We start from the raw sequence: 22,084 nt of genomic DNA on the forward strand, positions 1-22,084 counted from the left end.
CGATTCTCCAATCCTCTTCCTCTCTCCTTTGGGTATATCGCAAGGTAGGTAACCTGATTATGAATGTGAAGTGTACGGTAACAAGAACTCCCCGGCTGCCAACGTGGCGATCATGTACGATGACGGTGACACAGCTTATGCGTGGAAATGCTGGTGGCGGCCAGCATGGTCATGGGCGTGCCTCTTTGCTTTGACTGTCTCGTAAGCGGTGACGTATACGACTTCGGTCTTAGTCTTGTGTGAGTATGCAGCGGGTGCGCTTGAGACAGCCGCAACCTTGACCTCAACCGAGAGGTATGAGTCATCCGAATCTGAGGTCTCGGTCGAGGTTGGGGCGGGTGTCTCCGTGGATGATGGCGCCGACTTGGAGGACGAATACGCGGCGATGGGTGTTGATGATGCAGCCTGGTACGTGGATGATGCAGCCTGGTACGTGGACGAAGCAGCCTTGGATGTAGATGACGCGGCCTGCTTGGAAGAGCTGGAAGACTGTGCGGGTTCGTCCGAATCGCCATCAGGCGCATGCCCACCACACATGTAGAAGTGTACGTTCTGATCGAGATTACAGGTCTTGGTCTGAACATCATCTGGGAGAATGTAGGACATCTTTGCGCACGATGCCGCATCAGTGCAAGAAAGGATCGGGCACCACTGATTAGTTGCCGAGGCCGTATCTGCTCCGGTCTGGTTACCGGCCACAAGGTAGTATCCCTCAGACTTTGTAGGGCAATCGTCGCCTAGACAGTCGACGTAAGAGACATCCAGGTAGTTGAAGTCGTACTCATCGCCCTTGGTCCTCTCCATGAAATATTCGAATTGCACAATATCGTTGGGTTTGCACTGCTGCTCTTTTGAGATCTTGATGGACACACCGGTGACACCACCTTTGGGATCGGCGAGATTCTCCTGGTAAGTTTCGCCCGTCTTGAGCGTCACCATGCCGTCGGTGGGGCAGCCGTTGCCCTTGAAAACAGACCAGATATATACTGGATAATCGCAGCGATTGATGATCTTGGCCCAAGGTTCGGCCTCATTGCACGACTCGGTCAACGTGACTGCGTTCCTTTCGTCGGTGGCAGAAACACCCGCAATCATCGCCGTAGCGGCGGAAAGGATTGTGATGAGCTGCATCGTGGCTGATTGAGATCGGACGAAGGATAGTAATTTGAGGTTGGAGGAATGTCTTTCGAAAGAGCGACTGCTGAACACCTGAATGAGTGAAGTTATTCAGCAAAATGAATAGTGAGTGACAAAAGTCCTGTTTGAATGGAGAGTCTCAAAGAACATCCGGGGGATGCGAAGTAAATAAGACGGTTAAATCCCGCTTAGCATGCGCAGCCCGGAGCTACTCGACCCAATCCACCATGGGACGAATCGTCACCAGTAGCGTGGTCTTGTTTTTGTTGTGGCTTGTCAGGGCCCAGACGGATAATAGCCCGGAATGTGTGAAGCTTACGACGAACTGGGTAAGGGGCGAACCAATTAGGCAAGGCATGTACCTGATCGGCAGGAGTTTTTGCCATGCGACTGGTGGTGATTTTGATCGATTCACATCATGTAAGCTGCGAAAACAGAGTAAAATACTGCTGAAAACGGGCGATCGACGGTGCTGTGGGCGCAGAGATTTCCAGCTGAAGAAGAGCCTCTCCGGCGTATCCGTTTACAATGACGACAAAGACGTTTGGCTGGCAGCTGTTGAACTCATATCACTATCCACGTGAACAGTTAATTATGAATATAGACCCCGAGTGCTGTTGTATGCCCAGGGTTCTTGAAAGGGTACGATTTGAGATTATGCACCTTGGCGAGCATTGCGACTGCCCCTAATTGACGAACTCGCCCGCGCAAGAAATGGTCAGGGGTTAACATGCCGATTCGCCAGTCATATATCTTCTAATCATGATATTTCTCAACAGCTGGGCAGGCTGATGCATATGAACAATTTGGTCTTGTTCGATATACCGTCCTGCAGTAAGGCATGCAAAGACGAGAAATGCGTAGCAAACATGCGCAGTACGTTGTCGTAATGTCGCAGTGTATCGGCAACTTGGACCACTCGGGACAATGTCGTGTCCATAAGTAATCTCCTACGCCCACCAACCGGAACCATGTCTATCCAAAGTACTGCCGAGATGAAATCAATAACGTGGCGAACGAACGTTCTATTCAGTCAACGCTGCTTTCCTCTCCTTCTCTAGGGGCCTGCGTTATTCGTATATCCCTTGCCTGGAGTGCAAAGCCTGGCGTGACGCGTCGCCGCACGGATGTACGGATGTCAAGTTGTCGTGCTACGTTGAACGGCCAACAGCGACGATCGTAACTGCCGAGCACCCGTGCGAGTCATTCGTTACTGTGTTAAGTTTAGCATTTCTTCTTCCAGTGGTGTTGTGGCTCGTTGTTAAGCTCACGACAGGGAATTAGGTGACATTCCATACACGTGAAGACTTGCTATCATGAACACGTGATTTCTCGTCTTTCCTATCTCCAATGATTCAATACTAACCAACGCGGCCTCCGTATGTCCACCGCCTCCTATCAGTCAACCAATGTGATCCTTTCGACGGCATAGATCTACAGGGAACTGATATACTTCAACCAAAGCTCCCGCAGCATAGTATCTCTATCACCCAAGCATCGCTCGATGGGTTGAGACGTGATTGTAAGCGCAGAAAGAGTACGTAGGCACAACATCGAAGGGCCTCGAAGGCTAAAAAGCACGGCGCAGGCAGTGCGCAGCGGGGCGTGGAGATAAGAACTGAACGCGCGCAATGTGACGTCTCCTATTTCAAGCTGTACATGAATGACTGACGAGTTTGTACTTCGGCTACTGGCTACTGGCTACTTGTTACATTCACCTCGGTAGGTAATGTCTCGCAGCGGAGTCTCTCATTGTATGGCATTACTTGTCCTTTATTTCCAGTAACAACACTATTGGTCCTTTATGAAGAAATGCGTGCGTGGCCGTTTGAGTGTAATTTGGATTTCGCACGGAACAGTGAGAGCATTACTGGTACTCTCAACTACGTTATGTATGAAAATGGTTCCTATTCTCTTAATGTACCTACAAACCAAGTCGCACTCATAACGCTGTCTAGCGTCGTATCTATCTCATACATTACCATTGAGTTGATCATGTGCTTGCCCTCCACACCATCCCGGATGTAGGTGTCAATTAGGAGGGTATGAGTAAAAGAATGTGACAGTGATGTTACTTTTCGTCGGGAAAGAATGAGTAACGTCGTAGATCTCAATCAAAACGTTGCAAATCTATATTACAACGACTCTTGTACGCGACCGGGGGGTTCGAGCATGGTCAGTTTAGTGGGAACCCCATCTTTAAATAGCTTATATTGCCCGAAACGACCTCAGCACTCTGTCTTCAACTGACAACTGCAATTCGATGCACATGATTCAAGGACCCATCGACAGTGCTGAAACATATGTCGCCGAGGAAGTAAGTCGGTTTCTAAATCTGGCTTTTTCATGTTGAGGAATCTCGAGGAAGGCGGAAATACACAGTGAACAGACCGTAAGTTTGTGTTCCGCGTGAAGTTTCTAGGAGTCGCGTCCAAACCCATCATCCACTGAGCTTACAACTACGCATATTGTACAAGACATAAATGAGACACACTTAACGTACTACACAACACAATCGCTCGATCTACTCAAACCCTGGAAAACAAGCACCTTGGTCTCATTCCAGACAGTGTGCCAATAAGCCGTTGATATCCTTTTCACGTTGAGGTTCGCTACATTTTAAGCATGTCAAAACCTATTCCTCCATATTGCAAGCCCACTTATTCTTAAAGGGGTTTCTAGCAGATTTCAGGTGTCCACGTGTGCCTATTCTCCAGCTATCAGGCTGCGCAGAGTCCAGTGACTGCCGGTTTCCTCACCGGTCGGGCAAGGGTTTTAAAGCAGCTGTGAATAATTGGTGGTCTCAACAATTGGGGAGGATATGGACGACTATGCCTGGTCTGTAAATTCGGCATTCCATAATACCGCTCACTGTGGGGATGTGACTCATCTATCAGGCCTCGCTTGAACGAACAATAATGTGCAAACAACACTGACACATCTGTGACTACACGTGATCAATGCATACCAACAGTCCCGAACAAACACAGAGACAAACAGATACCAAAATGTCTGAGGTTACACTCTAGATTTGCCTATCTTCCAAATCCGGTATTTCGCATAGGGAAGATGACCAGGATGGCAATCCCCCCGCGGAGGTCCAAAGGTTTTTCGTACAACCAAGAATAGAGTTAACCGCTGGCAAATTCTTGAATGTAAGTGGACTGAAGTTTTGCTAGACCTCGCTGAATAAGAAGTTGTTGCTGAAATGGCCTAACCTTGAGTCTCTCAGACTTCATCGACCACTTCTTGGCGCATTGAACGGTAAGCTTAAAGTGGCTAATCTTCCAAGTAAGACACCAAACAGCGAGATATTCCCGAAGATTGATTGGGAATATGTCGGGCCATTATATGCCTACCCAAGATCGACATGGTAAACAGTCGGGGTGGTCAGCAGTGCCCTGTTCGAGACAGTGTCCATTGCTGGAGCCGGTTAATGTCGGAAAAGTTGACCGTTTATCTTCAGACACAAGCGAAGAACCTCACAAACCCGATCGTATGGTTGCAATGATGACCTTTTCGCTTCTCGCGTGAAGCGCTCACGGTGCACATGCTTATACGGAGTGTGGTTCTGCATTGCAGTGCATGGGTCCATTCCGTTCGCAGGCGCCACACAAAGATCCCTACAGCCCCACGTATTTCAGAACGTCCAGGATCTTGTCTCAATCACTCTGCATGTTTAGCTTGCTGTAAGTCATACTGGATCGCCATACCTTGACAGCGTACAACGCGCGATCGATCTTTTGTCTAGACCTTATCACCTTGAGTGATGTGCTGCTTCTTAGGCACTTGTCCTCGATTCAATCCAGCCGCTCGATATGCCTAGAACCATCAGCTTCAGGTTGTTTGCCTAGACCGCGCTCTATCCAGGGACTATTAGGCGGCGATATGGGCATAGGTGCCCAATAGTGACATGCGCGGCCCGCCATCGGTGAGGGAACAGGCGTACTGGCTGGTGACCGCTGACCGGGACGGGCCTCGCCTGTAACACACTTATGCAGTCCTGGTTAACAATCCATCTGTCAGTTGATTCTACCAGGTGTGAGCATCCTCTGCTGGCTAGATGCTGTGGGCCGTCTGGTTGAAACATTATCGAGGCGGATTGTATATAGACGGTGAGTATAGCGCGATATTACCAACAAATTACGAAGAGAGATCCAAGATGGACAGTCAAGGCCAAGTCACGCCATGTGGAGGGCACTGACAGGGGATAGGTGGGAATAGCTCTGGAACATTGGCATTCATGGTGGTGTGTGAGTGAGCTGCAACATCACAGTTCAACTACCAACTGCTAAGTATGTCACTTATGTACACCGCTCTTGCCGCCATCCAACGAGATCAGTTGCATTGAGTCATGGGGTGGTTTTCGGCATGCCGAAACAGTGACTAGGATGACAACCGGCAGTACGGTCCAATAACGTTTCTGGTGGTTAACCTGAGGGTACAAGCGTTTGAGCCGTGCGGCTCATGTAAACTGACCGTCCGGTCAACAGTGAGAGATATGCATTATGTGTGGCCTAGTGACGTTGGTCTCGGGTCGATTTAACTACCTGTTTTGCCAGCCTGCCTTTAAATTTTGGTGACTACCAGTACTTGGCAGAAAGTTTCAGTGTTCAAGTACTGCAGCAAAGCTACCAAGACATCTATATTCCATGTTCTATATACATGGGATAATCGCGAAAGATTGAATCGTATACCATCATAATAATCTGTAAGCCAATTCAAAGGGAGAAAAGCGTTGTAAACTTGAAACAGCCTATTCATACGATTGTAACCCCACAGCTGAAGTGTATACCCCGTCTAATATCGAACAAACATATTGAGTGTGTGTATCTCAAGCGAGGAGCTCGGCTCAAAGAAATAATAGAAAAGCTAGCCAAGCGCCCGTTCGGAGAATACACTCGAACAGATTCATGAACTAAATCTTAGACTCTTGGAGTCGAGGGCCGAACCAATCAAAGTAAACGGATGCGCCGGTTGCGGTATCGTTGCTTGATTTGCAGCTGAAAAAAAGCCCGGGATATGAGAGCTTTAGGGTATTGCAAGAAGTCCAAAGTTGAAGAGAAGCGCCCAAAGCGTAGGGCTGATCGTCTATCTGGTAGTGGGTGGCCCTAGGGGTATAGGATAATCGATCTTGAGCATGGTCTTCGCAGAAGCCAAGTCGAGGCTTCTTACGCCCTCCGGCCGTTGATAGATTTGAGTTCAACGTCACTGTCAGACGGTTAGCGCTACTGACTAGCTGAACTGACAGTCTTTGTTTCGGCCACTGAGCGGAAATGCTTCGGTAAAAGATAAGAGGGAACGACGCCGCTTAAGTCCAACGACCACACAGAGCTGTCTCCAACGAACAGTTGACAACAATGACTGCTACCAGGATGGACGTAGAAAGGAGAATTCGGGCACCTACAAGATCAACCGTGCATGCGCAGGGATATGCCCGGGAAAACCTCTGGAAAGCGAACTTGTCAGCTGTCATATCTACAAAGGCTTCCAGATCGTCTACCCTAGATCGACTCGGGGCTTTTCTCATGACGTCGAGACAAAACATGCGTTTGTGAATGGTGCGGGTTCTCGGACGACTCTTGTCCATGACTTGTGGGAAGAACGGTGTGCGAAGATATCTGGACAGAGTCACTTACCGGTCGCCGTAGCCGTAGTCACTATATCAAACAATGCATTAGTGTGGTCCATGAGACACTGGTTCAAGAAACCAATTACGTACCTTGAGATGACCAATGTAGCTTTCTCGCCCAACGTCATGGGTTGACTCGAGCTATTTCCCAAGATGCCCTCATCCCATCCTGTATAGGAGCGTCAATGGACATGTTCGTATGTCTCGAACAGTGGATTCGAGACTGAGCGGAAGTAGGACGTACCTCGGATGACGCGACCAACGCCAATTGGTGTGATGAGATCGCCGCGACCTATCGACGAGTCGAATCTGATAATGTACACTGTCAGACATTCCAGCTCTTTATTTCAGCACGGGCGTGGAAGCGCCGTATACACTTACTGTGTGCCCTTCTGGTCCAGCGCTGTATCGTCGTAAAGCCAGCCTTAAAGTCGGTTAGTTGTTTCTTCCTATACACGCAAGAGAATGGTATCACCTGTGTATTCCATGGAGACTTCGTCGTGCTTCTTAGGGACATCTGTGCCATTTCCGGACTTCACGACGACCTTTTCGACACCCATTGTTGTAATTGGTGTTCAGTGTGCGATTGAGTGATTGTATAATGCGATATGAACCTCAAGTATTGCTTGTATGAGTAGTCGTTGTTCTATGAGTCTTGAAAGTAGCTACTAGACGTAATTTGATAAGGTGAAAAGAAAAATATGCAAGTGGGTACTAAAGGCGGAAAGACAGACAGCTTTAAAATGCGGAAAGCCAGACATATGCTCAGAACCCCCTGAGGATGCTAAAGATTCCCCAGAGCATGGTGCCACTTTAGGTTCGGCTACCATTGCAGCCCAATGCTACGGAATACATTGGCTTTGTCAAATAACACCGGCCCATTTTCCATCGTATGTTCCGGGAAAGCCTGATGGCCAATCGAAACCTGTCTTTTTCAGGTGTTTTGTCTGGTAATCTTAGGTCGCAGCGGAGGAACGGTTGTTTGTGCTCGCGGCACACGGGCCACAAGCACTACTCGCAGTCCCAACACCACTCCTAGGTGCTTGCTGGAAGGGCCGCTGGTAGGTGGTGAAAGCTGTCGGTCTTTCGGGGGGGTCTTTCCGATGCTCAGGCCGTTGGAAGTCAAAATTATTCCTAGTCAGTCAGGTCTGGAACTAAGGCTCGCCTGTGATCCGCAACATCCCAGCTGACACGCGGTGCCAGCTCCACTAGTTTGAAGTGAAGGTGTGTAGGAGTTCCCAGATTTCCCGCGTCTACCGACCGACATATTGAAGGTCTCGCCGATGTTGGAATTGAGAGGCATGTGAATCTGATTGGCCGTTTCAAATTCCTGATAATGTCCCAAGTAACCTGATGTTACCGTAACTTGGAGGTACCCTTATTTATTGTAGTCCAACATACACCATTGTGTGTTGGTAAGGTACAACAGTACATACGCAGCATAACGCCCAATTCCTGGAGTATGCAAGGGGATCACAGCATCGAGTTCGTGGCGTTACCGCCAAATCTTAAAACCGCATGTCGTAAGGGAATAAGTAAGCCAAAATGGCATGATGTTCATGTCCAAGCGCCCCAAAAAAGCCACAGCAAGCCTGTTCTGTCGAATGACGCACCACATATGCAAAATGCCATGACAAAGTTGTTTCAGCGATCGCGATCCAACTCATTTCATCCTTCGAGTACTACCACGTGAGACGGAAGGTTAAAGTCAAAAGTCTATCTGGAAAACGGCGATTCATCTAGCGCCGTAAGGATCTTCGAACACTACAGTGATTCACCCTGCAGCTTGTTGGCCGTTGGTTGCATGCTCGTTTATCAATGTAGATCAAAATGTTTTCTAAATCGGTGACCACGCGCAACCGGTTTTTTAAACGTTCTACCTGGGTCCATCTTTTCACCGCGTTACCCTCAATCACAACGAACATTTGTTAGTCGCTGTTCTAGAAGTGGATCCCGAGATCCGGTCACAGCCTAGGTACCAATCATGAACACAACGGATCAACATCCGGTTTCCCCACCATCCTTGACCCACATGGAAACAGTTTCAAACGTGGTTCGCGAAGCTTAATAAAGGAACATGACTATCATATTGCGTACAGTGTGCTTTTCGCGGTAAGCGCAAGCCTCATACTCAGATCAACGATCTACAAAAGTCTCAACATGGTTTACAAATAGCTGTAGACGGAGCAACCCCGTTCACAATGGTCCATGTGTCATGATAAACAGACAAACGTGGTCCGACCAATCGGCGTGAAAAACGACGCACTAGGCCCTGAGTAGCCACCTGAGAATCCAACGGCTTGGGATGTACCGATTCCGACTGTTCTGCTGGAGCGGTTGCGGCGGCTGAACTACAGTTTCATGGCTGACATTCAGAGACAAGAGTCAAGGCCCGCATCAGGGGGGTAGGTATGCATTCAGATGCATTCAGATGATATGCGGGTCTGCAGCGAGTTGACCGTTACTGGCATACACAATGTCATTGGACGGGAAAAGGCTCCGAGTCATAAAACACGACAAGTTCGAGACCTACCTCATCGTAAGTTGTTCCAGAACGGCAATTGTACCAGGTCAGCGACAGTGATGCTGGAGAAACCTGCATTGGGGAAGCGGTCGTCCTTCCGTAATCCGGCGCAATCACAGTAATATATCTCTGCGATCCCTGCTTTTTGTATGAACGCCATCAAACCCCCGTAGTGGGTGCCGACTTGATCGATACCATGGCTGTCATCGGACATGACGAAACCTCCGCCCATGCGCAGGAACATCTGTGGATATAGTGAGCTGATGATGCCTTGTTGTATAAATGGGTCAGTGTGACATACCTGGCAGATGGATAGACACGGATACGGCTCGGCCAGACCTTTCCGCAAGCCTGCCGAATTTAACTCGAGCAGGCCACCATAGGACGCGATGTATTTCAGGTTGCGCTCCATCCTCTCCCACACACCACCCATGCCTTCAAACTCGACATCGCAATGGTCGCTCAGCAGACGTATGAGATCGAAATGACCAACAACGGGTGGTCGAAGTGCTTCAAGCATGGCGTATTGTGAATCGAAGTAGTCCTCGAACAGCTTCTCATCCGTTCCATCGGCCTTATCTCGCGCCTGGTCATACATCGCCCGGTCAAAATCGATGGGTATGGTGTGGGTATGGTGAACAGAACCAATGAAGAAGTCGAAGGTGTACTTGTCAAGGATGCTCTGAATCATAGTCAGAGTAGCGGGCCGAATCCACTCAGACTCGAATCCGATCAAAATCTGGATCTTGCCGTTGTATGCATCTCTTAGTCGATGGGCCTCGGTGATGAAGTCGTCAAAGAGCTTGACCTGGCTCTCTTCGTTATGGCTGTTGATCTACAACATACACATCAGCTACTCGTTCTACCAAGATGACTTTTCCGACACACATACTTCTTCCGGGTAGAAATCTATCACAGGCCTGGGTATGTGTTCGGTAAGAGCGAACGTATGAAAGCCCTTGGCTATGGCTTCTTGAATAACTTCTTCCAGCGTATTTTTCGCATGGCCGCAGAACTGGCCAGAGTGGCTATGATGAGAATAGGGCATTTCTTCCGTTTTCACCTCTCGATTCGTGCTGAAAATTGCAATTTAAAGGTAGAGTAAAGAATTGTTTCGTTATAGATCTGAACAACAGTCACTTCTTATACGTTATCCAACTCAACCTAGGCAGCAGTCGTCGAGAGCGGGACAACCTAAAGAACCAAATTTCGACTTCACTGACGTAATCGGAATCTCGGAATCGGAACGTCTATTTCCCACACCTAAACTCTCTGCCGCAGATTCCTCTTTATATCGAGCCAGATTCTTAGCTTCTAACAGCTTGCTATTATTGCGTGTTGTTGCTCTAAAGCAGGTAGGCTCTTAATGTTCTCTGCGATTGATTTGGTTTGGTGAGGGTTCTTTCTATTCTGACTCTGTATGGAAGTGTGATGGACCAACTTCTCCAAAACACATATCAGTTTTTATAACTGCATTGGCGAATCAAGAGAAGTACAAGTGAGTCACCGCACAAAGTTTGGTCTTCAGTACCGCCGACGAGGAGATCTGATGACACCTCTACCAACGGCTGGAGCGCCTATTACATACTCTTCTCACGAAGTTTGTTCACCATTGCTAACGACTCCCAGTATTTTCACATGCTCACATCGTATAAGACTAGATTGGTATCTCAGATCATGTTTCATCATCGACACCCCCGTCGACTTCTTTCCCAGTACAAATACCACAGCACAACGGCCAGTCAATTGTTCTCTACACTGCCGTCCTGAAGCCCTGAAAACCCACCCCTCAGAACCAAAGGCTACCTAGGATAACACGCAGCACTCAAACCACCCCATCCGAAGATGCCCTTCGCCAAACCCCAACCGCAAACCCTCTACTTCGCCTACGGCTCCAACCTCAGCCTCCTCCAAATGTCCACCCGCTGCCCCCAAGCAACCTACGCCGGAATCGCACGCCTCGAAAACTACAAATGGATAATCAACACGCGAGGATACGCGAACATCGTTGCCGTCCCTCCTTCCCCCCCATCGTCAAAAACTTCAAAAATCCCATCCTCCAAAACCTCGAAAACACCATCCCAATCCCCAAAACCCTCTACAACCCAGTCAACCACCTCCCCCCTATCTTCCCCAGCTCCCTCCCACCCCAACGAAAGTACAGTATACGGCCTCGCCTACCACCTCCCCCCCTCCAACGAGTCCCTCCTCGACGCCTACGAAGGCGTCCCAACCGCATACACGAAGACTTACCTCCCATGCGCGTTCTGGCCCAGCACGCTCGATGAAGCGGTTGATACGACGCGGGCGCCGGGTGAGGCGCGGCGGGTGATGCTTGTGTATATTGACCGGCGGCGGACGGGGGTAGGGGAGGCGGGGGGGGAGTATGTTGGGCGGGTGAATCGGGGGGTGGGGGATGCTGTTAGACTTGGTGTGCCTGCGGGGTGGGTGGAGGAGGTTGTTAGGGGGTTTGTTGCTGCTGGGGGGGGAGGAGGGGGGGAAGAGGGGGAAGGGTGTAGTGTATTCAAGTAAAAGGCGAAAGGGATAGTCGGTCAATCATGGACTAAGTATGCTGAGTGCAAGGCTATCTCGTTTATCCATCCTTTCATCCATCCATCAAGCCAAGTGACGCATCTCGACGTGCAAGAGCGCGAAACATCTATCCACCCCATTCCATCCCAACTCCTCACTCCTCACCCTACACGTCTAAGCGTTATCCCTCGCCTCGCGGTAGCTAGCCTAACACGCGCACAAAGCCTCATCAGTTAGGGCTCCGATATTTCTGCTGCAAAACGGCATCAGACAAAGGGGCAGGCAGGTAGGCAGATAGAGAAGGAAAGAGCAAGATCTGCGAAGCATGATTCTAACGCACCTCTTGTTCAAGCTGGAGCTGGTCGACGACAGGAGCCAGCTCCGACAGAATCTCGTACGCCTTCTTGTGGTACTCGAGTTGGGCGGCGATGAGGTCGGCGAGGTTGCGCAGGGGCTCGGGTGTGTCGAGGACCTATACACGTACAAGTCAGCATACGTCTCTGAGTGTGAATATATGAGTGGGTGCCAGTTGGACAACGCACATTCTTCATGACGCCGACCGCCTCCTCTGTCTGGCCTACAAACTCATCCTCAGCCTGCTCGATCTTCGCCCTCGCCTCCTCACTCAGGTCCTCCTCCATGCCATGGCCCCGTCCAGCCTGGCCGGGCAGCACAAACGCACCGCCCTTGGCACTAGCCTTGGTCGCATCGAGGCCGAGCCTGGAGCTCTCGACAGCCTTGCGCGCGCGCGTCGCAAACTGGATGTTGGTGTTGAGCGTTGTGCTCCAGCCGGCGAGGAAGCGGCTCTGGATCTGAGCGTCCTGCGCCAACCGCGCGTCGCCCAGCTTCTCACTAGCGATGGCGTACTTCTCGAGTCCCGTAGCGAGCGGGTCCTCACTGGAGTTCGACTGCTCTGCGGTGAGCATGTGGGAGCTGTTGAGTGCGGCGCGGGCGACGGCATGGCTGAAGGTTTTGGGCTGGGGCTTTGCGGAGGGCGGGGCGGAGAGGGCGGCCTGGGCTTCTGCAGGCGAAGTGGCGCTGGAGAGGAGGGTGACTTTCTCCGAGACTGTGCGCCCGAGGTCGTTGAAGGACTCGCGCAGGTTGGCTGGGTAGTCGTACGCTTCGTTTGCGTACTGCGAGCTGGAGGGGACGGGGGCGTGTCAGACTGCGTCGTTGCGCGCCGGTAGAGGGTGGGTGCCACTTACGTGACCTGCAGCATGGTCGTGTGCACCCGCTTCAAGGCATCGACTCGCTTCTCGAGCTCGATGTAGTCGGGGGGGAGTTGCGTCTGTCAGGCGTCGTATCAGTATCGGCTGGCACCAGCATCAGCAGCATGACCATGCCGTCGCACCTTATCCTCGACCTGGCCGACCTGCTCCTTGACAAACTGCTGTGTCCTGGCCGCCCATGGTGTGAAGGAAGCACTGCGGAAGCCATGTCAGCATTATCTCCGACTGCGCAAGCCAAGCAAAAGCGTTTGGGGGACATACGAGATGTTCTTCCCGAAGGCTGAGATCTTTCCGAGGTTCTCCATGCTGACGTATGTGGGTAAGATGTTGGGGGAGAAGAGTGGTTCCAAACGTGGGGTGCGTTCCGTGGTGGTTGTGCTGAGACGGCTTTCATGTGGTTGAACCCTCGATATTCCGCCCTTGATCCCTGCAGGCACACTAAGCCCGGTCTGGGACCTACTATCTGCTTTCTGAACTCTGCGAGTGATTTGAGGGTAAGGCTGATAAATATGTGCGTGTAATTCATGAAGACAAGAAGTGATTTATTCGACGAGAAGAACAAATTCATTATAGTTGTACTCTACAAGAAAGATCTTTTTGCATTACACTCAAACTCCTCCGATGCTGATGCTAAAATCTCGCAACCATCGCAATGCACGTATTACCCGCCTCCAACAGCCCAAACACACACCAGGACACTCGAGTCCAGCAGAATAAACATGTGCAAGAAACCACCCACCCATCCACCTATATCGTACAAGTTCCTCCAACAACCCAACCCGTGCACGTCGGATGTTGTAAGATGAGAAGAAGAGAACCCCACCCCATGCGCCATGACCGAAATACCTCGATAAACCCCGCCAGGATATCTCCCTCTCTTACCCAACATGGCCCCGTACCAAACGCAACCCCCAATCCCTCTTACACAACAAGTTCGCCCTTCCTAAGCCCCTTGCAGATCGCCTGCCAAGCACCGACGACGTCAAAGCTACCGTGCGGCAGGGCACCTAACGACTTATCGCATAGCGGGGCAGGCCTCGCCCAAATTCACCGCATTGATCCAAGTCCGCTGCAGTGACGTTCCACGTTGACGGCGGGCGGCCTGCTGCTGTGCGCCCTAGGAGAAAGCAGGGGGATACCGCTGCCAATTCATGTGTCGACCACGTGTCACCGAACGCCTCTCGGAAGCATAGCTGCGACGACAGTCGGAAATAACGGGACTGACTGCATGCTTGCGTGCGTGAAGGTAGCGTTTTTTTGCGGATGTCAGCTTGCTCGAACTGCATGCATCCAATGTCCAGAAAACTTGGTCGTGACGTGTGTGTCTATCTGTTCGTTGCACGACTGGCTGACGGTCGTTGTCGTGCCGCAATCCGTCAGTCGATTCCATGTCCGCTATACAGAGTACTGCGACATTGACCCCGCGATCGATTGCTTGCGGTCGCCGCCATATCCCGACCCCCAATCGACAGATTCCGGAGACCCGTCTGTTCTCGTGAACATGTCGAAATTTCCCTGTGCGCTCGCGCCTCCGGCGTAATCAGAGCTTGTGACGGTCACACTATCCGGAGAGTCGGAGATTGTCATAGAGCCAAAGATGCCCCTCATTTCTTTCAGGTCGTCGGACACTTGGTCTTTGGGCGCTGTTGCTCGCTCGTGGATGAAGTTTTTGATCGAGCGAATGATGGGCGGACATGCTTCGTCGTTGGGAAGCCACCAGTCCGAGGGGCTAAGTCCGTAAGACTCGAGCATACGCGTTCGCATGACGTCTGAATAGATATATCTATGTCACAGGTTAGCAAATATCAGCGAAAATAGTGCCTGTCGATGTAGATCTGAAGCCGGCCCGTAGACCAAACTCGACTGTCAAACACCGCGCAAAGAAACCAAAAGCCACTCACCCGGATGCCTCAACCTTAGCAAAAGTCCGTCGACACCACTGTATTGTCTTGGAGTCTCTCGGTAAAAACAACGTAGAGATAGCGAGCGTGATTTGCGCCTCGATGATCGTCCCCAGCGGAGCATGAGGATAAGCGCACAGTGCCTCGAACAACTGCGCCGCCCTATACGCCATATTAGGTAGTTCAGGATTAGTCGGCCTGCGCAATGCCATCGCCGTCGAGACATAGTGCATGATCATGATCCCCCACACATCCAGCAGAAGAAAGTTCGACGTCCACAGAGGCTCGCCCCACATAACGTCCGGCTCATACGGGTTGACAATGTCGTCGGGACCAGGTTCGCCCGGGATACACTTGACCTTGTATCTGGGATCCAAAAGAGTCGGGCCGATATCGTCTTCCATATTGTCCACCTTCTCTTGCAAAACAGACAGTTGTAACATAAACTCCTGATCGCTGAGCAGTCCCTTGCCCTTCCGAGCAAACAGATCATTCGAGTCCTTCGCCACCAGCCGCGAGTAAGCAAAACGCTCCTCGTACAGCAAGTCCAGGTCGTTTGGGTTCTCGCGGAGTTGCTCCACGTAGCGATCGTGAGCGGCCACATACCACTCTCGGCTGAGTACTGATTCTCCGCCCGATTGGAACCCGACAAACAAATCGAACCGGATGTACCACAGCAGGACTTTGAGTAGGAACTGCGACTTGGTGATAGTCTCCACTGTGTAGAGGCGGATGAGCATCTCGAAAGCAGCCTTCTGGTGGCCCATAAGGTTGACCCAGTCACCGAGCATCTCCTGTCAAGCTTCATCAGCGTGTTACATGTCAAAGGCTGCGGATACCCTAACCTCTATACTCGCGAGCTGTAAGATTGTCAAAAACGTCGCAAGCCCATGCTTCTTGTTTTTCGTAATGGCCACCCGGAGTCGCGACACGGATTCATTGTAGAACTGGAGGAAAGTGGAGATGCGGCCGTCTGGCTGAGAGAGCGTGTGGAAGTACGCTGCATAACCCACCACCGCATACTTCAACGGTTCAAACTTCATGGCTTGAGCCAGAAGATCGACTTTGATGAAATTTTGAGCGTCGCGCTTGAGTGAGTAGTGATGAGAGGACATGTGGTTCTTGAAGTAGTTCAGATAGAACTGGACACTTTGCGCTTCTGTCGAAGCGCTCTTCATTGGCGGTGCGATCTTGGTTGCCTGCGTGCTGCCTCTCCGTGATAAACTCGGTTGGTTAGACGTTGGGACTGTGGAGGAAGCTTCGGTAGACGGCGAAGTGCTCTGGTCGATGAGTGACGCTGGTGTGTTGGAAGAATCGCGCAAGTCTTGCTCCCTCGACATGAACCCAGCATCTTCCTCGTAGTCCCCGTCCTCGTCGTCAAGAATAGCTGCCAGCCGCTCCTTGCCATCTTCTTCGTGGTCTTCAGGAGACGAAACACTTCCTGTCGAGCCAGACTTACCCGACTTGAATCCACGAACTAGCTTCTGACTGCCCTGAGTGTCGGGATAGATGCACTCGCGGCCACCCTTCCGGCATCCTAGTCAAGAACTGTTAGATCGGCCGTGTTAAATCACACCCAGGCGTAGGAGGAAAAGCTTACTTTCACACACAGGATGGCTCTCGTCGCACTACAAGTCCATCAGTCATGTCTTCAAATTGGTGACACTGCGCGGTTACCTTGACTCTGCGATGTCTGCACGTAAAGCAGCCGCTCCGAGTCCGACGATGCTTGACTTGCTCTCCCGGACCTAGGCGTCTTCGCGGGCGGGCGGATGCGCCTTGCCCAGGACCAAGAGGCCCCGGGACATCATCGTACTCGTCTGCGTAATTGGAATGCACATGTGGATCTGCATATTGTACAAAAGGGCCTTGTACTCCAGGATGGAATGGGTTTTCAGTTATTCCTGAAGGGTAAGAAGTGTCCGGGGCGATCCCTGGTGGGGCACTTGGAGCAACGTGATTCGGCGGGGCGCTGGGGTCGACATCATAGTACTGGGTCGGAATGTCATGGCCTGGCGGGTAGTATCTCGACATATTTTTTCGAGATGCTGTGAAAAGACAGCACGGTAGTGAAGTGCTTGGTGTTTGTGACGGATGGCGTGCCGAAATGCGATCAACGTCATCCAGGTCCAGATGCAGGGATTGGAGAACGAACGATCGCCCGTGCTTGACAATGGCTCTCCAGCAGGGTGCCAGGAACAGTGGAGCGTGGATTGAAGGTGATGGAGCTCATAGGCAGACATGCAGGGTTGGGTGGTCGAGCCCGTAGGTGAGGACAATGCCAGGAGACGCTGGTGGGTGCGCTACTGTCAATGGCCAAGTAGGCTAGAGAGGCGCAACAGAGTCTCGACACAGGCTCCACGACTGTTGACGACGGAGGCGGGCGCAGTGCCACTCTGGACTGGGACGACAGCTGTGGAGGTCGCACGGCAGCCGCTAGGCCATGACATGAGCCCTCTGTTTCGTTTCGCAGGGAGAAGAAGCAATGATTGACGCCAGGAAAAAGCAACGTGTGAGATGCTCCCTGCTGCACGTTGGGCATAGGACGCCGGACGGAGACGGACCCCGTGGCTGGGCACCGCACCCGTTCCGCACTCCGCGCTTCTGTCAAAAGATTAGCTGCACATGCATGCTGCGGCCTTAGGCTAGGCGTTATCGACGCTCGGTGAACTGAGCAACGGGCCCACGACGCCCATGTCAAAAGGAGTGCCAGGCCCCCGCATGCGCAACTCGGATCACCGTCCATGCTCTGACCCGCCGACTCTTCTTGGCTCTTTGGGAAACGCAGTCGACCATGTGCATTGTGCATTGTGCAGCGCTCGACGCGGATCGCCTTTGCAGCGGAGGACTGCCTTCCCGGAAATGATGCGCGCCGCGTCCGACCAGAGGTGGGGCCTTGCAGCTCTATACACTGGACTTGTGCAGCGAATAACGTCCGAGGTTGGGGCGCTGGACAAAAGTCCAAGTGCCGGTTCCTACCTTACCCCATCTGGTTCCTGACGAACAAGCTCGTTGACCGGGCCAAGGAGCCTCGAAGTTTGGTTCCGACGGCGCTGGGCCTAGTGCTAAGGCTACTTCGGCAGAGATATCCCTCGACACTTCGAGATGCGGGTTCATCTCCCGTTCGGCGCGGCATGTCCAAAGCACGCACTGTCAGGGCAATCGTTTGCCTGAAGGAGGAAAAATAATTAGCACCTTCCCCAAATACCGACATTGAACCAGTACCAACCGCCATGAACAGCGCGCCACCCATCATGCCACTGCCACTGTGTTGAATTCTTGCACCAATCTTTGCACAGAGGGCGCTGCGTGACTCGGGAGATGATTCGCGAAAAGATGTCGTAATCGTGGCGATTGAATGGTCAGAAAATCCTACCGATCTTTGCACATGGATGCTCATCATTGATTGTCATATGGATCGTAGCAGCCCAGCAAGAAAAAAAAAACTATGCGTCAGAATACCTAGAAAGAGAAACAAGGCAAGGTCGACCATACACACACATCCTTGCCTCCTTCCCTCTTGCCCCCCTCCCCCACCCCACCCAGCGCGCAGGGAAGGAAACAAGGCCAGGTTGTTCATCAAAACCCATGCAAGCAGTGCAGACTCCAGGATTCGAAACACCTGTGCAACATCCGACAAAACGAGAGGAACATGGCTGAGCTGAGCTGAGCTGACCCCCTTCCTTCCATTTCCATCCTCATCCTCATCCTCCACAGTGGAGTCCGTCCACTCCGTGCACCTGCACACCACGACAAGACAAGCAGTGATTTTCCGCCCAAACTCTAGATAAGATGATGCCAAACTCTCTATTCATAACCCTCGTACGACTATTCCTTCCTTCCTTTCTTCCCTTCGTCCTTTCCCAGCGGCAAGCTACCTCACCTACTGGTGCAACTCGGTCCGACACTCCAACGGCGTCAATCGCGCGTGGCGCCTATCACACAGCGCTGCTGCTGCTGCTGCTGATCCCTCAGGATGGGTTGCCTGAACGAGACGTGTGGTGCTCAAGGGCGACGGGAGTGACGGCAGTGTGGATACGGGTGGGGGGTGGTGCGCATTGGCTGGATATGCGCTTCACTCCATGACTTGCGCGCGGCACGGGCACAGTCATACGGTAGGTAGGTGGGCAGGTAGGGACGGAATCACGGCCACGTATGTATGTGAGTATGTATGTATGTATGTGTGCAAGTGGGCCACCATCACATGTAGGAAGACATTCGCAAGTCCATGAACTTTCTGCAAACCCAAGCACGACCCAAGACAAGCCATCCATGTGGGAGCGTTGAAACTAGCATGTTCCTCTGATTTGATCACTAGACTACCACAGCACACCAAGTGATCGGTGAAGACAAATACTACCACGCTGCCCACGCAGTCGTCGTCTCAAAAAAAGGGGGCGTACCAAGACCTCCCTGCTGAACCCATCCGTGCTACCCGCATATACACGAAGAAAATATTCGTCAATGTCGTTCAAAGATGCCCCATTTGCCCAGTATAAGAGAAGAAAACAAAACCAGATAGATAGATAGATATGAGATGACCCCCCCTGCGCCCTTGTAATTTGGGGCCCCCCAAAAAAAAATGCAAAATAAAAACACGCTGCCACGCTACGCCAAACGCTCCAGATTTGATAAGACGAGTTGAGTAACATATGAGAGTGCCATATGCTTTTGCCGAAAGATGTGGGCGGATCATGTCGAGAAGGCCTCGTCCGAGTTAGTCAACATGGGAAGAGATTCGCGAGCCAGCTAAAGATGGGGGTATTCGAAGAAGAGATGTGGAAAGACGGCTGGGAGGAGGAGGTAGATGTGCATGGTCATCACACAACTACCTCTGCCGGTTCGGCGCGTAGATCGGCTGGTGTTTCGTCGACACCCTGACCTCTGCAGAGTGGGCATGAGTTGCGGCCTGTGGTCAACCACTGGGGGGGGGGGGTTAGTAAGCGACACATTGAATGGTGAGAGTTGGATTCGACTTACCTGATCAATGCAAATCTTGTGGAACAGATGTTCGCATTTGACCAGTTTGCGCGCCTCTTCTTCGGCCTCGAAATCGCACAGGCACACTAGACAGCGCGCGTCAGACGCGAGATCGATTGTGTCCTCCCCGTCGACGGCCTCCGCGATGAGTGTGCCGGCGATGGTGCGGATGATGAATAACCCAGCCGCAGCTGCAACGTCTTCTTCACTCGCAACGGGCGGTTTCGCCGGGCCGAGTATGGACGAGAGCAGCATCATGTCTTCGTACGTGGGCGAGTCTGTGAAGAGACTTGGGGTAGTCAGGATGGGGTGGTTCTCTGGGTAGCTGCCTCCCAGGACGTAGATGATCCAGCTCCTCGACCCCTCACCCGGGTTGTTGTCGGGCTCGACGACGCCATTCCGCCTCTGTGCGCCATGGCCGTACCGCGTGAAGTCGGATTCGCTCATGCGGCGCTGGCGGGGCGTGCGATGATGTGTCTGGGGCTCTTCGGCAGTGGGTTCCAGGGTGGCGCCAGCAGGTCTGCGGACAAAGCTGCTCCGCCGTGAGGGGGCGGTGGACTGTGTGGTGGGTGACGGAGGAGACGTTGAGGTAGCCGGGGTGGTGGTCCCTGACGCTTCGGCGGAGAGGCCCAGGATGGTCGCGGGCGTGGGCGGGGGAGGCACGGGGCCTGCAGACGAGTCGGTACGTGGAGACCACGGGCGTGGGCGCTCGTTCATATTCCCGCGGTGGTGGCGCTGGCTGTCGTAGTTGGAGGGGAAGTTGAAGCCGCCCATCGAGGCCCGCCGGCGATGGCTGAAGCGCGTGCCGTTCTGGGGCGGGCGGAGGATGTGCTCGTTGGTGTCGCCCGCCGACGTGGGCGGCGTGGGGAAGCTGGACAGGGCGTCGATGAAGGGCGGGATGTTGCCGTCGTCTGAGCCTGCGCCAGATCCCGGGTTGATGGAGCGGATGCCTACGATGATGATGGGCACCATGCGGCCCTCGCCGTCCTCGTCGCCGTCCTGGCCCTCTGACGCAGACGCACTGCCGCGACGTTCAGACCCGTCGCCTCTTGTGTTGCCAACCGACGTGCCGAACCTGAACATGCGGAAGAAGTTGAGCGGCGCCGCGTTGCCGCCGGCGCCCTCACCCCCCTCGGCGCCTTCGTTCCCCCGCAGCGCCGACGCGATGCTGCCGTTCTGCAGCGACTGCAGGAACGTGTCGAAGGTGCCGTCGCGCGTGGCGGCCTGGTGGTCTTCGCCGACCAGCGACGCGGCCGTGGCAGCCGCGGCAAGCGAGAGCAGGCGCGAGAGCACGTCAGCCTGGTCCTCGCCCCGCCGCAGCCGCTCCATGTTCTCCAGGTGCTCGTCGTCGTGCCACAGCGAGCGCCGGCGCCGCGAGGGCCCGATCATGTTGCGGAGGCGGCGCTGGGCGGGCAGCATCGACAGGGAGCGCCCTTCGCGGCGCGGGCTGGACGGCGGCAGCAGGCGGGGCCGCTGGGGGTCGTCGCGGTCGTCGGGCGGGGTGCTGCTGAGCAGGCGGTCGAAGTCGTCGGCCATGTCGAGCTCGGGGACGTGCAGGCGCGGGAGGAACGGGCTGACGCGCTCGCGAGACTGCTCCCTGGCCACGACCCGCAGCTGGGCGGGCTCGCCGCCGGGCGAGCTCATCGATGGCCGCCCGTGGAGCAGCCCGCTCACGGAGCCGAGTGAAGTGCGCGCCCGCGTCAGTCGCGAGCGAGGGCGCGCTGGGCGGGAGTCGTCGGGCGGAGATGGACCAGCATCCTGGCGCCCGTGGAACGAGGAGAAGCGGCGGAACGGGTTGATCCGCTGCGACATGGGCCGTGATGACGACTGCCGCCCCAGGTCCTCCAGCGTGGCCATGTCGCCGTTTTGTGCTTGTCGTGTGTCGCCGCCTCGTTGCCGCGGTGCGTCGCTGTCCTCAGGCCGCGTCGAGCGGCGCATCAGCGAGGGCGCCCATGAGGTCCGTCGGGCTCGGCGGCTGCGTGGCTCGGCGTTGCTGGACGTGGTGTTGCCCATGCTTTTTGGCCGTCCAGCGAGGAAGGCGCGCCCGGAGAATAGTCGAAAAGGGAAAGAGTGTGGGAGTGTCGCAAGCCGGGGTGCATGTGGTGAGTGACGGGTGCCAGACGGCGGACGGCCATGTAGGGCGCCGAGC

The 22,084-nt window shown here is 53.2% G+C and overlaps 9 protein-coding genes across 9 annotated transcripts; 2 read left to right on the forward strand and 7 right to left on the reverse strand.

Annotated features, from left to right (window-relative positions):
* Positions 1–135: 135 nt before the first annotated feature.
* On the reverse strand, positions 136–1,131 carry P153DRAFT_300570 (uncharacterized protein; the record flags this gene model as incomplete). Its single annotated transcript, XM_033664338.1, has 2 exons — positions 136–259; positions 374–1,131. The coding sequence occupies 2 exons, from the start codon at positions 1,129–1,131 to the stop codon at positions 136–138; spliced, it is 882 nt and encodes a 293-aa protein (XP_033519549.1).
* Positions 1,132–6,104: 4,973 nt separating this feature from the next.
* Positions 6,105–7,780, reverse strand: P153DRAFT_121685 (peptidyl-prolyl cis-trans isomerase). The gene is made up of 7 exons (XM_033661979.1): positions 7,245–7,780; positions 7,151–7,193; positions 7,014–7,078; positions 6,860–6,938; positions 6,777–6,797; positions 6,545–6,586; positions 6,105–6,348 (listed from the first exon to the last, which is right to left on the reverse strand). Exons 1-7 carry the CDS (start codon positions 7,327–7,329, stop codon positions 6,309–6,311), a joined length of 375 nt encoding a protein of 124 aa, XP_033519550.1. The 5' UTR covers positions 7,330–7,780; the 3' UTR covers positions 6,105–6,308.
* Positions 7,781–9,076: 1,296 nt separating this feature from the next.
* On the reverse strand, positions 9,077–10,441 carry P153DRAFT_434826 (histidinol phosphate phosphatase H). Its single transcript, XM_033673108.1, has 4 exons — positions 10,186–10,441; positions 9,595–10,128; positions 9,303–9,537; positions 9,077–9,233 (listed from the first exon to the last, which is right to left on the reverse strand). The coding sequence occupies exons 1-3, from the start codon at positions 10,339–10,341 to the stop codon at positions 9,304–9,306; spliced, it is 924 nt and encodes a 307-aa protein (XP_033519551.1). The 5' UTR covers positions 10,342–10,441; the 3' UTR covers positions 9,077–9,233; position 9,303.
* A 99-nt stretch (positions 10,442–10,540) lies between these two features.
* On the forward strand, positions 10,541–11,306 carry P153DRAFT_349507 (uncharacterized protein; the record flags this gene model as incomplete). Its single annotated transcript, XM_033666248.1, has 3 exons — positions 10,541–10,648; positions 10,721–10,791; positions 10,923–11,306. Coding segments are annotated over 3 exons (360 nt in total), but the record flags the coding sequence as incomplete, so codon positions are not given.
* P153DRAFT_253739 (uncharacterized protein) lies at positions 11,154–11,768 on the forward strand (the record flags this gene model as incomplete). Its single annotated transcript, XM_033662748.1, has 2 exons — positions 11,154–11,306; positions 11,403–11,768. Coding segments are annotated over 2 exons (519 nt in total), but the record flags the coding sequence as incomplete, so codon positions are not given.
* Positions 11,769–11,800: 32 nt separating this feature from the next.
* Positions 11,801–13,395, reverse strand: P153DRAFT_370484 (meiotically up-regulated gene 64 protein). Its single transcript, XM_033669051.1, has 5 exons — positions 13,316–13,395; positions 13,177–13,249; positions 13,031–13,113; positions 12,368–12,965; positions 11,801–12,297 (listed from the first exon to the last, which is right to left on the reverse strand). Exons 1-5 carry the CDS (start codon positions 13,357–13,359, stop codon positions 12,157–12,159), a joined length of 939 nt encoding a protein of 312 aa, XP_033519554.1. The 5' UTR covers positions 13,360–13,395; the 3' UTR covers positions 11,801–12,156.
* Positions 13,396–14,449: 1,054 nt separating this feature from the next.
* On the reverse strand, positions 14,450–16,989 carry P153DRAFT_300606 (uncharacterized protein; the record flags this gene model as incomplete). Its single annotated transcript, XM_033664340.1, has 5 exons — positions 14,450–14,837; positions 14,956–15,749; positions 15,801–16,492; positions 16,556–16,583; positions 16,633–16,989. The coding sequence occupies 5 exons, from the start codon at positions 16,987–16,989 to the stop codon at positions 14,450–14,452; spliced, it is 2,259 nt and encodes a 752-aa protein (XP_033519555.1).
* Positions 16,990–19,157: 2,168 nt separating this feature from the next.
* On the reverse strand, positions 19,158–19,691 carry P153DRAFT_121861 (uncharacterized protein). Its single transcript, XM_033661980.1, has one exon. The coding sequence runs from the start codon at positions 19,605–19,607 to the stop codon at positions 19,275–19,277; it is 333 nt and encodes a 110-aa protein (XP_033519556.1). The 5' UTR covers positions 19,608–19,691; the 3' UTR covers positions 19,158–19,274.
* An 84-nt stretch (positions 19,692–19,775) lies between these two features.
* P153DRAFT_301071 (uncharacterized protein) lies at positions 19,776–21,747 on the reverse strand (the record flags this gene model as incomplete). Its single annotated transcript, XM_033664363.1, has 2 exons — positions 19,776–19,877; positions 19,936–21,747. The coding sequence occupies 2 exons, from the start codon at positions 21,745–21,747 to the stop codon at positions 19,776–19,778; spliced, it is 1,914 nt and encodes a 637-aa protein (XP_033519557.1).
* Positions 21,748–22,084: the final 337 nt, after the last annotated feature.

The sequence above is a fragment of the Dothidotthia symphoricarpi genome (genome assembly GCF_010015815.1).
Source record: "Dothidotthia symphoricarpi CBS 119687 unplaced genomic scaffold P153scaffold_21, whole genome shotgun sequence".
NCBI classification, from domain to species: domain Eukaryota; kingdom Fungi; phylum Ascomycota; class Dothideomycetes; order Pleosporales; family Dothidotthiaceae; genus Dothidotthia; species Dothidotthia symphoricarpi.

Excerpts from the sequence above, each read along its gene's own strand:
- P153DRAFT_434826 (XM_033673108.1), bottom strand. The coding sequence starts at position 10,341 with ATGCCCTATTCTCATCATAGCCACTCTGGCCAGTTCTGCGGCCATGCG. Across the intron at positions 10,129-10,185 it reads TAGATTTCTACCCGGAAGAA|ATCAACAGCCATAACGAAGA; the intron begins GTATGTGTGTCG and ends TGTATGTTGTAG. Across the intron at positions 9,538-9,594 it reads CGTGTCTATCCATCTGCCAG|ATGTTCCTGCGCATGGGCGG; the intron begins GTATGTCACACT and ends CTATATCCACAG.
- P153DRAFT_121861 (XM_033661980.1), bottom strand. The coding sequence starts at position 19,607 with ATGTTACTCAACTCGTCTTATCAAATCTGGAGCGTTTGGCGTAGCGTG.
- P153DRAFT_121685 (XM_033661979.1), bottom strand. The coding sequence starts at position 7,329 with ATGGGTGTCGAAAAGGTCGTCGTGAAGTCCGGAAATGGCACAGATGTC. Across the intron at positions 7,194-7,244 it reads AGTCTCCATGGAATACACAG|GCTGGCTTTACGACGATACA; the intron begins GTGATACCATTC and ends ACCGACTTTAAG. Across the intron at positions 6,798-6,859 it reads GCTACATTGGTCATCTCAAG|TGACTACGGCTACGGCGACC; the intron begins GTACGTAATTGG and ends TGTTTGATATAG.
- P153DRAFT_370484 (XM_033669051.1), bottom strand. The coding sequence starts at position 13,359 with ATGGAGAACCTCGGAAAGATCTCAGCCTTCGGGAAGAACATCTC. Across the intron at positions 13,250-13,315 it reads GCCTTCGGGAAGAACATCTC|TGCTTCCTTCACACCATGGG; the intron begins GTATGTCCCCCA and ends TGGCTTCCGCAG. Across the intron at positions 12,966-13,030 it reads ACGACCATGCTGCAGGTCAC|CTCGCAGTACGCAAACGAAG; the intron begins GTAAGTGGCACC and ends CGTCCCCTCCAG.